The 17,090-nt window shown below is 38.3% G+C and overlaps 1 protein-coding gene across 1 annotated transcript in view; it reads right to left on the reverse strand.

Moving 5' to 3' along the window:
- POMT2 (protein O-mannosyltransferase 2) overlaps window positions 1-17,090 on the reverse strand; it is a 36,149-nt gene that overhangs the window by 15,815 nt on the left and 3,244 nt on the right. Inside the window, exons 4-11 of the mRNA XM_070931427.1 lie at window positions 15,234-15,342; window positions 13,651-13,759; window positions 10,551-10,710; window positions 7,110-7,216; window positions 6,368-6,450; window positions 5,235-5,344; window positions 4,288-4,354; window positions 2,222-2,291 (exon numbers count right to left, since the gene is read on the reverse strand). Coding sequence (XP_070787528.1) covers window positions 2,222-2,291; window positions 4,288-4,354; window positions 5,235-5,344; window positions 6,368-6,450; window positions 7,110-7,216; window positions 10,551-10,710; window positions 13,651-13,759; window positions 15,234-15,342 — 815 coding nt within the window. The remainder of the gene's footprint in view (window positions 1-2,221; window positions 2,292-4,287; window positions 4,355-5,234; window positions 5,345-6,367; window positions 6,451-7,109; window positions 7,217-10,550; window positions 10,711-13,650; window positions 13,760-15,233; window positions 15,343-17,090) is intronic.

Here is a 17,090-nt window from a genome sequence, read left to right on the forward strand (position 1 = left end):
CCAACGGCCTGGTGCGCTTTGCGGAAGGCCCATTCCATCCTCTTCTCCTCCGCCTTGAGCGTGTCTAGAGGGTCGGTAGAGATCAGGGAGCTGGAAGATAAGGCTGCCACCGGCTGGTCTACTGAGGGGAGCACCAGGAGGTCCTCTAACTCTGGGGCTGAACAGTAGAGTTTCTTATCGAGGTTGCTGGGTGTTGCCAGGGAGGCCGGCTGCACCCAGGGGTTCTGAATCACGTCTGTGAAGAGCTGCGGGCAAGGGATGTAGTCCTTCTGCGGCTTTGACGACTTGAAAAGGGCGTCGTGAGGACCCGCCGTTGACGTGGAGGGTGTTGTGATGTCTCCTGGCATTCCAAGGTTGGTTGTGAGTCGTGCCTTGTGGAGGAGCGACTTGAATAGAGCCGGGCGGAAGAGGCCTGTAAAGGCCGGGGTGTCCGGTGTTAGACCCTCATCCTCCGATAGCTCCATCTCCTCTGGGCCCTCCTCCGCTTGGTCTGATTCGTCTGATGAAGAGTCTCGACCTTGTTCTGGGAGGGGATGGGTCTGGGGTTGAAATGGTCGTGCCTGGCCCGGTGCGGTTTGTACGGGAACCTGGGACGCCTGCTGCATTGTTGCCGTGAAGAAAGATGACAGGGCCGCTGAAAACATGGCCTGGAAGTCCACTGGGGGTGCCAACCCCAGTCTGCCTTGACCCTGTGGGTCTGCCCTTGACGGTGTGGCACTTGCCTCCCTAGCCCGGCGATGCTGGTTTGGTGCGGGAGAATTAGAGGCCTCCAGCCCGGGCCCTGACGCTGTCTCGATGCGGGGTGTTGTGCGAGTCGGCCCAGCCCCCTCGGGGGTTCTGGGAGTGACTGTGATGTCGCCCACCGACATAAGCCCCCGTTCCTCCTCTCTTGGGGAGATGGGTGTAGGCACCCCAGGTGCAGGATCCCTGGCCGGGTCTCCTGAAGCCGCCTTGTGCGCCCTCTCCCACTGTCGCTCCAGGGCGTTGTGTCTCCATAGGGCATCCCTATCCTGGAAGGGTAGGGAACCTTCAGAGGCAGCCCTGCTGGCCGAGCTCACGTGCCTCTTTTTTGACTTCTTTTTCCCCCTTTTTTCACTAATACGTGGGGGGCTTAGTTCCAGTTCCATGTCTGACGATGGGGGGGGAGTGAGACATGGCTGAGGCGGCTTGAAATTTGAAGTGGAACCTTGCCCTGAAGCTCGCGGGTGCTCGATGCCTGAGCGCCCAGGGGGCCCCCCAAACCTCTTTAGACGTTGGTGGTGGAGGAGGTTTGATGCCCCTTCCGGCAGTGGGGGGGAGGTGGTGCCGGTTTGCAGCTGGCTCCCTGATGGGAGGGGAGGCACAAGCTGACAATCTTGCCCAAAATGGCGGCCCGAAGGTCCGCCAATATGGGGCTGCCACGTGGTGCGCTCCTCCACGTGGGGCAGACTTGGCAGTGGGCTTACAATGGCGGCCCGAGGGTCCGACCAGACGCCGCGCAATCCCCTAACGAGGGGTTATTCCGTAGTGCAGGGAGGGCTGTCTCCTTCGGCGCTTGTCCTGCCTCGCGCCCTCGTTCCGCTGCAGTTCTGCGAGGCTCAGCCTTGGATCAGGCTTGGGATCCTCGCTGCGTGGGCGGCCGGCGCTTCCGGCTCCGCCGGCCAGCTGATGAGCGCGCTGCCGCTATTTGGAGGCTCCGGCGTGGGGGCGATGCTTTGAGCCCCTTGCCAGCTGGGAAGGGCGCAGATCGTGCCGGTAACGCCGCGGTTGCAGAGAGCTGGCCGGTATGAGGCTGAGGGGCTAGCGAGCGAGCGTGTGAGCACCCTGCTCCACTCCCCCTCCTCCGCTCAAATTCGCTCTGCACGAAAGCAAAACAAATAGAAATCGCGAAGGGGAGCTACTCAAAAATAACACAAAATCCTAGACGCTTAAAGGAAAGGAGAAAGCCAAGAACTAGAGAAATTTTAAATAAAAAAGGGAGAAGAAAAACCCCCACAGACACACAATACCTTAGAATCTGTGGAGCTCCAAAAATCACTACAGTGTTTGCCAGCAACTGAGTGAAGACTGGGGGATCATGGGACCAGAGGCGTGGCTTGGGAGCCGGAAAGGGGAACAAAAGCCTTTTGTTTTCACTCAGTTGTTTGCCAAGCACTGAAGGATTAACCCATGCATGGATAGTGGGAGCAGCGCACAGGAAAAAATCTTCCAACTTTTTTTTCCAAATTCCTGTGCAACTTACTCTTTGTGCTCCAGACGAATAATATCTCCATGTTTCACAAACTCCACAGGAAAGGAAGAGTCTGAATAATCTGATGAAAATAAGGGGTTTCAGCATGAATTTGAGGAGAATGGACAAAGACATTAGAACACTGATACCTAAATATATTACCAAATTAATATAAAGAGGGGAAGCATACTTCCAAGCTCTATGATTTAATTCAACTGTAGGAACACTGGATATGTATTTATTTCATTGCCCTGTGACTAATCTACACTTTTTCAATTAATTAGAGAAGCTGCTTAGAAAGGCTAAGTTGCAAGTTTCAAAATAACTACATTTTTTTGTCCTAATTCAAATCAGTTAATTATTTCTCTCTTTTATTATAACAGGTACCCAGTATCTGCTAGACATTTAATCCTCATTTATATGTACTTATTCCTTGCTGATATCTAAACTAAGCAACTTGGGAGGGAGGGAGGGAGGGAGGGAGAGAGAGAACAATTGCCCAATGAAAGTCACCCATTTCGAATCCTGGAAACTGTCTCTGCCACTTGGGCTCACTGTGGCACATGTGGCAATTAGGAAAGGACCCTTGGATCTATAGTTAGTGAGGATAATTTAGTGAGATAATTAATGAGGATAATTTAAAGAAACATGGTTTTTCTTTATATTTTTATTCCACCCTTTTTTCATATATTCAGTTTGTACATATACAACAGTTTGTTTTGTTTTGATCCTGACACTTCTTCAGTATTCATCCTGCAAATACTAAGTTTGTCAGCAACACAAGAATTTCAGAACACATTCATGAATGCACTGTGATAGAATAATTGTAATAAGCAACTTATTTAATGTAATACTGAATGAAGTATACTTGCATCGGGACAAAGGAGGGGTACTATAAAATACCATGGTTAAAGAGAAACATTATTAACGTAAACATTTAGAAATGTTAACATTAGTTTCAAAAGTTAATACAGCTGATAACAAAAAATAGTTGGATTAATACATTTATTTATTATGTGCCTATAATGAAGTACACCTACAGACAGCAGTTAAAACAGCAGTTAATGCTATAAGGTACAATGGGCAACAGTAAAATTGCAATGTAAAATAAACAGACTTAAAACTAAAGCAGATAACATATAATACATGCAAAATTGTAAATTTTGTCACATATCACCAAAATGAAATGAGAAGTTTTCTTTGGCAAGCTTTTATTGGATCCAATATTTCATTCATGCTTTTTGTATCAAAATGCTTTGCTTGGCAGAGTAAAGGGTACACTTCTATGTGCCTCCCTCTTGCCATTATTGAATTCTTTAAAACAAAGAAAAGAAAAAAAAAGATTGGTGGAATCTGTGAGCTCTTGTAGTAAAATCCAGCAAAACTGGTGCATATTTTCCAACTCATAAAAAAGTAAACAATAGTCTTCAAACAAAGAATTGGTTTTGCTGTTCTAAAGTCTGGAGGTTTTAAAAAAAATCTTCCTTTATGTAAGATCAGCAATCATCATCTCATACTTCCAAAAGTAGTTTGCTCCATTGTCTGAGAGATTTTAAGAGAGAACATTTGTTCAAAACCTTAATCAAGATCTACTTCACTGAAATGTCCTATCACTTTTTCTGGTTATACTATCTGAAATATAGGAAAAACACTCCATTTCAACTTTTGTGTATTTAAAATTAATTGAAAGACTGTCATATTTTAATTCAAATCTATTTTTCTAAGTAAAAAAATGTATTTATATTTTTAAATGTATTTATATTTATATAAATATAATTTATATTAACTTTATCTAAGAAGACCTTTTCACTGTCCTTCTGCTACACTTCCTTTTATTAATGTCCCCCAAATGAGATGTCCAAAACTAGATACCTTCTCAAGTGATACAAGCACATTCCACTTTACAACTATACTTTTTTTTTAAAGAAAGCCAAGATTTAAATATAGCAAGTATTTAATACAACCTGGGAAATACCATTGTTACAAGTATGATTGGACATAATCCTGAGAAAAGAAACGTTTTCATTGAAGAAAAGTAAAATGAATAATATAATCCATTTGGGTGATTTTCAATTTACCTCTATTGAAGTTATGTTTCCTTATAATCCATAAATTATTCACGTCTTTGTGTAAGTATGCAGTGACCTAGGAATACATAAGAGTTATTAGACTTAATTTCTTAAGTAAGTTAATGAAGCTACGCTTCTTTACTCATTACTAACAAATGTGATATCTTACATATAGGATTATATAAAATAAAAATGAATTTATCCCACTATTATTCCATAATTGTTGTGAGCCGCCCTGAGTCCTATGGAGATAGGGCGGCATATAAATTATATTAAATTATATTAAATAAATCATCATCATCATTCAAAGTCATGTTGATTTTGATAGTCGTAAGGATCTTAAGCTACCAAGGAACTTAAACTTAAATCATCACAATAGTCTCATGAAGATTAGTTCATGAACCTAAGCAATGCAACACTGAAGCCTTTAACATCTATATTTATAGATAAATACATATATTTGGTCTATAAAGAGTGAAAAATTAGTAATATTATAGTATGCCATTAAATATTTATTAAATATTTTTTTATTGTAAAACAAAACTGCAATCAGAGCCATTTCATACTGGTTACTTAGTCAGTGACATTTTTAGTTGATTAAAACTTTAATATTATGTTTTATTAGCAAACTAATATTTAATAATTTGTCAAGACCAATAATTGGTCCTGACAAATTAATAAATATTAGTTTGGTAATACAGGTATTACCAATACAGGTGCCAATATGGAGTGGAGAAAATGATTTGGAAGATTGTATGTACTCTTCAGGCTCTAAGTTTGAGATTCCTGATTTAGACAGCATGACTAGTAGCCATTTTCCATCCCAGGAAAAACAAGTCTTGAAGGCCATCGTACATAGTGAAAAAATAATTAATGTCCACATGTTTTAGTCAGCTGAATGACTTATGGAAATATCAGTAGAATGATTGAAAATGATATTTTCACACTTGACTGACCTGCTGCTGCCTTGCTCCCACTCCTTCAGGATACAGGTGCCAGTGGGAGTGAAGGTATCCTCCTGCCATGCGAAGGTTCTTCAGTGTTATCACAGAGCCATATGCTACATCTAAAAGAGAAACAAGGGTTGAATTTGTAACCATAGATTACTGCTTTTTCCCCCCTTCCACTCAATTGTGTCTGAACAACTTCTTGCAGTTTTCTTGGCAAGATTTTTCAGAAGTGGTTTACCACTGCCTCCTTCCTAGTGTTCCTTGTTCAGAAAACTGCTAAATAGATATAAAACAGATCAATCTGTCTAGATAATTCAGCCCCATTTGAGTATCTTTCATGTAAACATAATGCTGTTTGACAACAACTTCATGAGACTCATCAACCTGATTCATGTATCATACTAAGCTACAATTATGGCTTGTTGAATAAGCAGTAACTGGCTGCTTTCTCACGAACATGCTGTTTATATAATGTAATTCATCTGACTTAAGTGTATAGAGTTTAAAATTTAGCTAGCAAGTTATTTAGCAACCTAGACTATTATAAATTATTAAACAAGTGATAACTAAGTCAAACAGTTGTACAATATGTACAATCACACTGCTGTACAACTTGGGAGACTACTATCAATAGTTTATTGCTACTTACTCAGAGTCATAGACATTTGTACCAGTGGTTTTGGACTTAATCTGCTCTATAATAATATATGACTTTTGTCAGGATGATGCTCACAAATAGCAATAGCACTTAAGACTTTTTATACCGCTTCACAATGCTTCACAGCCTTCTCTAAATGGTTTACAGAATCAGCATATTGCCCCCAACAATCTGGGTCCTCAGTATGTTTAATCTAATACAGATGTGTGAAATTCAACTATATTATCAATATATTGCCCTCCCAGACTCACTATGAAGTACACAATTTTATATAAAACATTAACAAAAGCAAAAATTGCCTTTTAAAAACCTTTTTCTTAAAAACTATTAATTTCCTTTGCTTTAAACTATCTAAAATGTTTCTAAATATAGGAGACATTTATATAGGAAATATAGAAAAATTTTGTTTACAACATTTTCTACATTGTAGAGTTACAATGTTGGCTAGAGCATTTGTCCCTGCAATAACCCAGATACTCACATTCTGGAACAGAAACATTATGAAGATTGTTTCCAATGAGCCGGGATTGAAATCCAGAGCTGAAAAAACCATCACCAGGTCCACTGAGAAAAAAAAGGACTTGGGCTTTCAGTACACAGTATGATTAAATAAGGAGCCAATGTAACAGCGAAAGAAAAATGCTTTCCACTTCTTTTAGATGTCTACAAGGATCTAATGTCCTGAACCATTAGAACTATCGTTTAGCTTAGACATACTATCAGATCAAGCCATGGATTAGACTTTACAAATCTTTACAACCTCTCATTTCCAGAGGCAAAGCAACAGCCAAAATTGTGAATGATCACATCAGTTATTGTCTCCAGCCATAATCGGCAGTAATATCAAAGCCTGGTTGGCTATGCTTCACTATTCACTAAAAATCATGTTTAGCCAGTTTAAAAATAAATGAAAACTCACTGAAATCAAGCTCAACAGTTCATGAGGTTTTCTTGGCAGCAATAAATAAGTAGTTCACTATTCCCTTTTTCTTGGATGTGTGTATGTTGTTGTTGTTGTTTTTACTTTTCAGACTACTCTGCATCCTTGAGGTTTCTAATCCTGCTTAGCTTTGGTCTGGTGCTGCAATTAGTCAATGTAAACACTACACTGAATCCAATTAAATGTCTTTAAGAAAGGTTAGGGTCCAAATAAACACTGCAGCAATTACAGTGCAGGGTTTCTCAACTGTGTATTTCCTCTCTGACAGAATGAGATGAGATACCTTCTGTTTAACACTGCAAAATGCACTGCAAAAAGAGCTGTATAGAGGACAAGAGGCAGTACAATGAGGCAAAGTGCACGAGCCAAGAAGTGCTTTCCCAGTGTGACCTGAAATTTAAAAAATGAAAATAAAAATAAGACAAGATGCATTAACTTTTAGGCAAGATTTTTTCTTTATCAAAACAAGTTGTCTCTATATATTTCCAGTGCTGAAGCAACAAAGCTGCAAATTTGTACGCTTACAAACTTAAAATTAGACTGGAACAAAGCATACTCAATTTTTTAAAAAAGCTTCATCTGATGTATTATCTTCCCATAGTAAATTATGCCGTGAGTACCTCAATATGGCAACAGAAAAGTCGTATGTCATTTGAAAAACAATTTGATTGAAAATAAACAAAAAAATTTTTGGAACTGTATATATGAACTGTATGTACCCCCCCCCAAAAAAATCACATGGCATCAACCATATTTTTCAGAGTATAAGACGCATCGGAGTATAAGACACACCTTAGTTTTTGGGGAGGAAAATAAGAAAAAAGCTGATTGGCAGGTGGATCCACCTCCCAGAATACCCCCAATCACCTGTTCCCAGAGGTGAATTTTAGCAAAGGTTCCTTGGTTGTGAGCTCTGTACCTTGCTTTTTTTTTGCTTTTTTTCCTGCCTCTGAAACATCTGAAACTCTGTTTCAGAAAAAAACTTTTTTTCCTGCCTCTGAAAGCCTCCGAAACAGAGCTTCAGAAAAAAGCCTCTGAAGCTCTGTTTGGGGACTTCTTTTCTGAAGCTCTGTTTGGGGGCTTTTTTTTCTGAAGCTTCGTTTCTGATGCTTTTTTCAGCCTCTGAAACCTCCGTTTGAGAAGCTGGGTGGGGCTATATTTGGAGTATAAAACATACCCAGATTTTCACCCTCTTTTTTGGGGGAAAAAGGTGCATCTTATACTCGGAAAAATACGGTACCTAAAAAATAAACATATTAATTAATCCAAAATTTGTTACTCATTCAAGCTTCAACTTTTCTCAAAATAAGATTTTCTGATGGGAGAATGAATTGGACTGCAATTTTCCATGTTCATTCAGTATATCTTATCCCTGAGTACAGATTCGCACTGTTATTTCTAAATAAAGATATAAAAGATTGTATTTTGGGGCTTTTATCTTATGTACATGTAGAAGAATAGCTCTCACAGGCAAAATTATTTCTAGAATTGTTTGCTTACATACCTAACTGAAAACAATTCTGAACAAAACAGATAATTCCAATCAAGTTCAAGACAGGCTTCTGAAATTACTTATTTTCAACTTCAAAACTCCAAATACTGTGACATGCAGTATTTGCTTCTGTTTAGCCATTCATCTATATGCCATACAGGGAAAAAAGTTGGAGTAAACTACTACATATGCTGGCTAAAACGTCATCCAACTATTCAATATTATAGTACATATTTTCAAATAACCATGCATGAAATGCTGTCCAAATCCACTATTTTCCACTCATCCTTCAACTCTGTCAACTTATATTGTTATTGCAAGAGTTTCTTCTTGGGTTATCTAAGAAGAATGCAAATGGCAGAAAAGGATTACTGAGTAAATTGAATATCCTGTTGGAGGGAGATAATTAATACTCTCGATGTAATGCTTTTTCAGTTTAAGTGGGGAAGGGCTAAAAACAGTTATTCTGTCAATCCTGATCTAGAATTATACGCTGCTTTGCATAGTTTAAGATTCAAAGAACTGTGTTGGCAACGGTGCGGCTTAAATTTCTGAGCAGCCATCTGCAAAAGGAAGTTTAAGCAACATGAATTTGCTTTATTTCATTTGCAATTGATTAATAATTTTTGGAGTGGTTCTTTTCAAAAGCTGAAACTCACATCCTTGCACTATATGTATTTTAATCAAGAAAATAAATCACACAGAAATAAAAAAGATCACATTTTCACATATAAAAGAAATAGAAACAATTGATAAAATAACTTTAAACTAAAACATCATCCAGAAAAGACAGGCTTTCGGTAATTTATATACTGTATGCCAGAAAGCCACTTTTCTTGCTGTTAATGAGCTGCCAATTTAATAATGTCTATTTCAATGTCAGTATATTTCATATTTAATTTCTCCTAAGCATTGCATAGAAATAATTTACTATCCAGAAATAATTTAAGTTCTTTCTACCATGGCAAGCTATTTATGTCCAGAAAATAAACTCTTAGTGATGAATGACTTGCAGTTTTTTTCATTTTTAAAAAAGTAACTCAATATGTAAAGGCCATTAAATCCATCAGGCATAGCTATAAACCAGTAATTTATTGGGTAAAAAATCCAATTTGTAGGCTACATTTATTGCTTCACTAAAGTTCAAACAATTTCCAGGCTTCCTCCCCAGCTCCCCAACACAAATCATAGCTTATTAAATTTAAGGCATTTCAGCAGTAAAATTTATCATATAAAATCACTTCTAGAACTTTACACACGTCCGTAAATTTGGGTACTCAGTAACAATGCTAGATATGTATGTATACAGAATAACAGAGTTGAAAGGGACCTTTGAGTTCTTCTAATCCAACCCCCTGCTTAAGAAGGAAACTCCATACCATTTCAGACAAATGGTTGTCCAATCACTTCTTTAAAATACCCAGTGTTGGAGTACCAACATATAAGACGCACGTTTTTTCCCAAAAAAGGGGTGAAAATCTGGGTGCGGTTTATACTCCGAATGTAGCCCCGCCCAGCTTCTCAAACGGAGGTTTCAGAAGCTGAAAAAAACCATCAGAAAGGAAGCTTCAGAAAAGAAGCCCCCAAACAGAGCTTCAGAGGCTTTTTTTCTGAAGCTGTTTCGGAGGCTTTCAGAGGCAGAAAAAAAAGTGTTTTCTGAAACAGGGTTTCAAATGTTTCAGAGGCAGAAAAAAAAAGCAAAAAAAAAAGCAAGGCACAGAGCTCACAACCAAGGAACCTGTTGCTAAAATTCACCTCTGGGAACAGCTGATTGGGGGTATTCCGGGAGGCGGATCCATCTGCCAATCAGCTTTTTTCTTATTTTCCTCCCCAAAAACTAAGGTGAGTTTTATAAATCCGGTGCGTCTTATACTCCGAAAAATATGGTAAAAATATAAAATTTATATTTACTGACAAAGAAATAAAATTTAATATAAATTTAATACAAAATAGTTTGTCGTGATAGCAACTGCCTGAGGGCTCCTGGATTGGGGCTGAAAGGCGAAAGGAAGCAGTGTGCTCCTTCCCATGTTGTCTTGGAATGAACTACAACAATATTTCAATATGTAATGCAAGTAGAAAGCTTATACAGTTCAGCCAACTGTATAGTTTGAGGATGTTTTAACCTGAATTCAGTAACCTAATTGATACCTTACAATTTTGTGATCTGTTGTTAAGAATACTATCTTTTTCATACAAATGTTAAAAAACTAATGAGTTTTACATGCTCACCAGTGATAGACTTAGGTCTCCTAATAACTCCCAAAGTTCACAGATAGTATTCAGGCCAACCAGAAGAACAACAAAAAGACCAACAAATTTCACCCCCATTGCACCAGCGAGGTTCACCCCAGTCAAACACAGCCAGAACCACCAGGGAGCAGTAAAGGACCTGTAAAATATAGAGTTTAAAGTTTTCTGTTCAAAATTCATATTTTTGGAAAAAAATGTTTTGTTCAACAATCTAGATCAAAATATATTCCATTTATAAATGGAAGAAAATAATGCTGAAAACAGACTAATAGTGACACACTGAGATATAGTGTGGTTATTACCTACAAGTCCCTTCATGGCCTAGGCCCGGGATATTTGTCAGACCCCCTGCAGCCAGCGACAATTCCCAATCGCCCGGTGTGTTCCCACAGACAGGGCCTCCTCAGGGTGCAGTCGGCCAGTGTCGGCTGGCGACCCCCAGGGGGAGAGCTTTCTCTGTGGGCGCACCCACCCTCTGGAATCAACTTCCTTTGGAGCTCCAGATGGCCCCTGACCTTTGCTCGTTCCACCGCGATTTGAAGACCTGGTTGTTCTGCAGCCTGGACTGATGGGGGGTTTCTTAAAGAATTTTAAATTGTTTAAATTGGAATTCTAATTTTATATTGTCTTTTAATGAGGAACTGTGCATCTTTACCGTTGTGAGCCGCCCTGAGTCCTTGGAGATAGGGCGGCATATAAATTGCATTATAGATACATATTTAATCTAGAGAAAAGGAGGGTGGTATCAAAAACTCATAAAAATAGAACCTGGCTCTACAATTGTTCTTTCCTAGCCCTAGTCCACCCAGGTATTTTGGACAGTTCTCAACAACCTTGTTAGTACAGCAAAAATAAGGCCATGAATCTTAGGTGTTGGAGCAAAATTACAGGACTTGAAGTACATATTCAAGAAGCTTGTTCTACAACAGCCTTCTAAAACCAGGTATTTTCCAAATTTCCACTGGAAAATGTAGGAATTGCAGTTCCACTAAACACAGAGGACACCATTTTGGGTAAAACAGTGATCTTTTCTTGGGGGGAATTAAAATTTCTCCATAATTATATATAAAGCAATCTGATCAAATACTGTTATCAGATCAATATGATTAAGTGTCGTTCAACATGGCTAATTTTTTTTTGTACTACCTGTAAAATTAGGCAGACTTTGATTATCCACTGACAAATCCATCACCAATTGTAATATTTTGTTTTGTTTTATATTTCATGTATTTTTGTTTGTAATTCTGTCCATGACAATAATAAAGTAACCATAATAAAAATATCCATTCAAAATCTGATCTAGAGATTATCTAAGCAACAATTTACTATAGTGCCGTGATGGCAAACCTATGGCACGCATGCCAAAGGTGGCACACAACACCCTCTCTGTGGGCACACAAGCCGTCGCTTGTTCACACAGGGCAATTCAGCTCTGCCGTGCATCTGCGCATGCCTCCTGCTAACCAGCTGGTCTTCGGGTCTCTGCCACATATGTGGGGCACATTTGGGGGAGCACGTGCACGCAGGGGGCAGGGAACATGTGCAAGGGGCATGCGTGCATTGCATTTGGGAGTTCAGGCGCGCGCTTTTGGCATTCAGTCCAGAAAAGGTTAGCCATCACTGCTATAGTGGTTTCAGGTTGCCAAAGAAAGTAACCAGGAATATACTTGTTAAAGGATCAGAGTCTTTTCTATGTATACACACAAAACATAGCTATAACTAAAAAGTAATATTTCAGTATACAGGAAGAAGGCTCAGATTCAAGTACCCAGTTTATCACATAAGCTCATGGTATCTGTGAGCCACTGTCACTCTCACAGAACTGTTGTGAAAAAACAAACAAGGAGAAACTACTGATTGCCATTTTGTATTCCTGAAGGAAAGGAGCGACACAAACCTAATTAATGTAGAAAATCTCATCTACAGAAACGGAACTTATCAAAACAAACATATTAATTTTTTCTGAGATCCTCTTAAAAATCATTTCACTGTTTAATTATACTTCTAATGCAGGACATTTTATTCCATATATTTTCTAAACCTTTTTTTTCCTTTTTGTCACAGTCTTTTTTCCAAACAAGCATGCTTAAGATTTAAGATTAATTTATTCATCTGCAATAGCAAAAAAATAAGTAAATCACACTCCCACAACTTGAGGCTGCCAAAGAAGGTAAAATTGTCAGATAAACTATCCTAACAACTTTCATGGTTTTATTTATAGTATATTTACCAATATACTATAAAATACATAAGCATTGCGCAGTGTTGTTGCATTGTTGACAGCATTGGGTGATAAATGCAAATAATAAAAGATGCTGTACAATGATGTATTTTGGTAATAAAAAAAATTCAGAGGGAATGAAAGTAGATGAGAAATGTACAGTAGTTCAAATCATAAAATATAATGGTTTTAAACAGTGCTAAAAAGCTGTGATCTAATATCCAATAAATAGACAAACCAGTGTTCCAATAACCTTAACAGATAATTCTGTATCACCACGAACATCCTCTTCCTACTAGCTATCCTTTTCACTTTACTTGGCAGGGGAAAGTAAGACAGGGTCCAGCTTCTACAACAGGAAGCAGAGACTGCCCTCAACTTTCACAACCTTATCAGTATCACATGGCCACTTTTATGAAGTGTTTTTAATAAAACAATAGTGAAATAGCAGGAAATGGTAGGACAGCAACACTAATAACTACATTAAAGCAACTTTTCCTTTTGAAATAAAAATTTATTTGCCAGTCCTATGAGCTGCTAGTTTCAGCAATTGTATTATGGGACACCAAATGCTTACAATTTGAAAGTGGTCTATTTCATATTCTATTTTCTCATTTGTTTCCCTTCTTTGTTACATTTTAACCATATAATGTTTATAATGTTATAAAACTCTTTATTTTTTTTTATGAAATTTTGGTCTTATAGTTGCTTTACATTTTATACTGTAAGTATTCCACAGAGCTCTTTGGGGTCATGAGGCCGGGTTAAAGGTTACAACATAAATAAATATGAATGCTCTATAATAGAGATAAGAGGCGCATGTCTAATTCCTAAGATGATCAACCACTGCCATCTTACCTATCTGAGTAAGAATTATATTTAACCATACTGAGTACAGCTCCCATGAGGAAGAACATCAAAATGGGGTCAAGAAGAATGTACTGTGAGATTGTAATGAAGCCAGTGTCTGAAAAAAATGAGAAACATATACTAGCTTTGTCATTCAAATTATTTATCAATGCTTAGTCGAACGTAACCATACTGAATTCTAAAAGTAAATTGTCATCCCAACATTTTCATTTTCAGAGACATTACTGTACTTAGAAAGATGATTCTGAGCCTAAGATGATCACTCTCACTCACTCTCTCTCACACGCTTGCATACACAAAGACAAGACAGAAAAAAGATGGCTGCTTCTCAATGAATCTAAAATAAACCTGTTATTTCAAAGGTGAATTGTTTTGTGAAAAACCTGGCTTTCCTTGAGGGGAAATATTCATTATTTATTGAACAAATTTACAAAATTGGCCAATTCATACATACGTGATTCTGGGGAGCTTACAACATTTTAAAAATCCACCATATAATAAACACCCATTTTTAAAAAATCTCACCCCACCTCCCATGACAACTACAACACTAACAAATCAGCCACTTGATTGACTGTGTCTTTGTAATTCCCAGGCCTGTTAACAAAACAACATTTTGGAAAAGCAACAATGTGGGGGCCAACCATATCTCAGGGGGAAATGATGGACCATAAAGAAGGGGCCATCACTGATAAGCCTTGTATCTAGGCTTCTGTAAAACTGTTAAGGCCGCTGTTTTCTAAACTAACTGAAGTTTCTGAATATTCTTCAAGGGCAGCCCATATAGAGTGCATTACAATAGTCCAGATGGGAGATGACCAGGGCCTGAGTGACTGTGAGAACAGCATGTTGATCCAGGAATTGGCACAACTTGCACAGAACACAAAGTTGCTCAAAGGCTCTCCTGGCTACAACTGCCACCTGCTACTCGGGCAAAAGTCACAAATCCAGGAGAACCCTCAGATTATATACCAGACTATGGATTTTTGGGGGGGAAATGTATGTTTGTTTAACTGCTTTTTTACTTTTCATATTTTACATCTGCCCTGTTTAGCTGGGTTTTTGTCTTTTTAGACATTGATGCTATTTTTTTGATATTTTTCTTTCTGTGTTTTTGCATGCTATAATCTTTATAGATTTCAATGTTATGAACAAACAGAATAAAAACATTAATAGGAAAAAATAAGAGAAACAGAAAAACTCAAAAGTAAACCAAAGAAAAGAAGAAGAAAAAAGAAACAAATGCATGTTAAGTAGATATAAAACACAATACTGACTTCTTAAACAACAAGTTAAAGTTTGATCACATGGATAAATATCAATCAGATTTTCTGCAAAATCCATAATATAGTTGCGAGGCAAAACCTCTCTGCACAAAATTTTCCATAACTGAAGTGCCACCATTGAGAATCCTTCATAATAATAGCCTGTTATCAGCAAACAGGTTGCAAAGGTTTGGCATAAGATAAAGTATGAACAAGATGTATGCAGTCTTGGCCAATTAATCTCATTGAATCTTTTGCAATAGAGAAGATCAAACACAGACCAAGCCATACAAAACAGCTGCTTACCAAAAATCAGGATGGTAGCAGTGAGCACTGCTGCAGGCAATGATCTGGACAGCTCCAGCACTGTGAGGTAGCAGAAGGGGATCAGACATGAACCAAGGAAGGCGCAGAACTGAATAAAAGAGAAGAAAAGCATGCTTCACAAGGTTGTTAAAATAATCCAGGTTCTCTCACTGACTTTGATTGTGGGAACCTGGTTGGGAAAGTCCCAAATGGCAATCACATGACCTCAGGATATAGCAACTATGGTAAACACATGCTGGTTGCCAAACACCCAATTTTTGATCATGTGACCATGAAGATGTTGTGAGAGTTGTAAGTGCAAGGAAGTCACTTTTTTCAGTGCTACTGTAACTTTGAACATTCACTAAGCAAATGGTTGTAAATCAAGGACTACATATACTGTTAGCCTGTTATTTCCCAGGAATTCAGATACTGAAATTCCAATTTATGTTCTGTTCCCCGCCCCCCACCCCCCCCAATCACTCTTCACTGATATCTTCTTTAAACTCTGCTAATGCTATAGCTTTCTAATTTCATAAAGTGAGAAAACATTGTTGATAGCAATAGCAATAAAACTTATATAACACTCCATAGTGCTTTACAGCACTCTCTGGGCAGTTTACAATGTCAGCATATTGCCTCCAATAATCTGGGTCCTCATTTTACCGACCTCGTAAGGACGAATAGCTGAGTCAACCTTGAGCCCGTTAGGATCTAATTCCTGGCTGTGGGCAGAGTTAGCCTGCAATACTGCATTCTAAGTCTTGTGCCACCAGGGCTCTATTATTGATCCAAGCCAAATGCACTATCCAATTAATGTGGATAGTGAATGTGAATAGAGTCTCTGTATTTAAAAAATATTCAAAGGACGGAATTTATTCTGCTAGGCACCGCACACCTTAGATACAATTCTTCAATTACTCTTCTTCATTTCCTTTACCTTATACATAATCAGTTCTTCAAATACTAAATCCATTCCTTCATTCTATTCACTCCACTCTAACATCATTAATATGTGTGTCCCAAAGTAGTCAAACTGCTTACAGATTAATCAGCTATATTGTTACTATTTGCACAGGAAAAGTCACAAGTAAAGGATGGCATATTTACTTCAGCTAAAGAAAGCTTCGTCGCAGGTAGATTTAATCCATATTAACAGAATATGGGCATCACAAATTAAGAATTTGCTAAAAAAAATTGAAGTAACCTTTTTAGATTTCTCTCAGAAGCAGCAGTACATAAATAAAATAAAGATATCATACTACCAGTTCTGTGGGTGTGGCTTGGTGGGCGTGGCATGGTTTGGTGGGTGTGGCAGGTGAAGAATACTATAAAATCTCCATTCCCACCCCACTCTAGGGGAAGGTTACTGCAAAATCCCCATTTCCTCCTGATCTTCTGGGATTTGGGAGGCAGAGAATAGATGGGGGTGGGGGCAGTCAGAATTTTTACTATTGGTTCTCCGAACTACTCAAAATTTCCACTATCAGTTCTCCAGAATTGGTCAGAACCTGTTAAAACCCACCTCTGATCAGCTCCCTTATTTATTCCTATACATTTTCAAACTTTAGCTATAAACTATATTTCATTTTAACACACAGAAAACTATTTAAGAAATATTTCTTTTAAAAATGAGGCTTATATTACAAGCTATTTCAAACTATTTCAAAAGATCTTCTTAAAATCTAAAGTGGATCTAACATTTTCTTTCATCATCAAGAAGCTCCCAATGATAGATGATACCATCATACCAGTCTTCTAGAACAGGTCTGCAAGAAGAAAGAACTGATAGAAAAAAGCTGAATGAATTAAGAGGTTTTCCACAGACAGGAGTCTCAGACAGAATAAATTCTGATT

Source organism: Pituophis catenifer, unplaced genomic scaffold (genome assembly GCF_029215685.1).
Source record: "Pituophis catenifer annectens isolate HBS135680 unplaced genomic scaffold, rPitCat1.0.hap2 SCAF_1, whole genome shotgun sequence".
NCBI classification, from domain to species: domain Eukaryota; kingdom Metazoa; phylum Chordata; class Lepidosauria; order Squamata; family Colubridae; genus Pituophis; species Pituophis catenifer.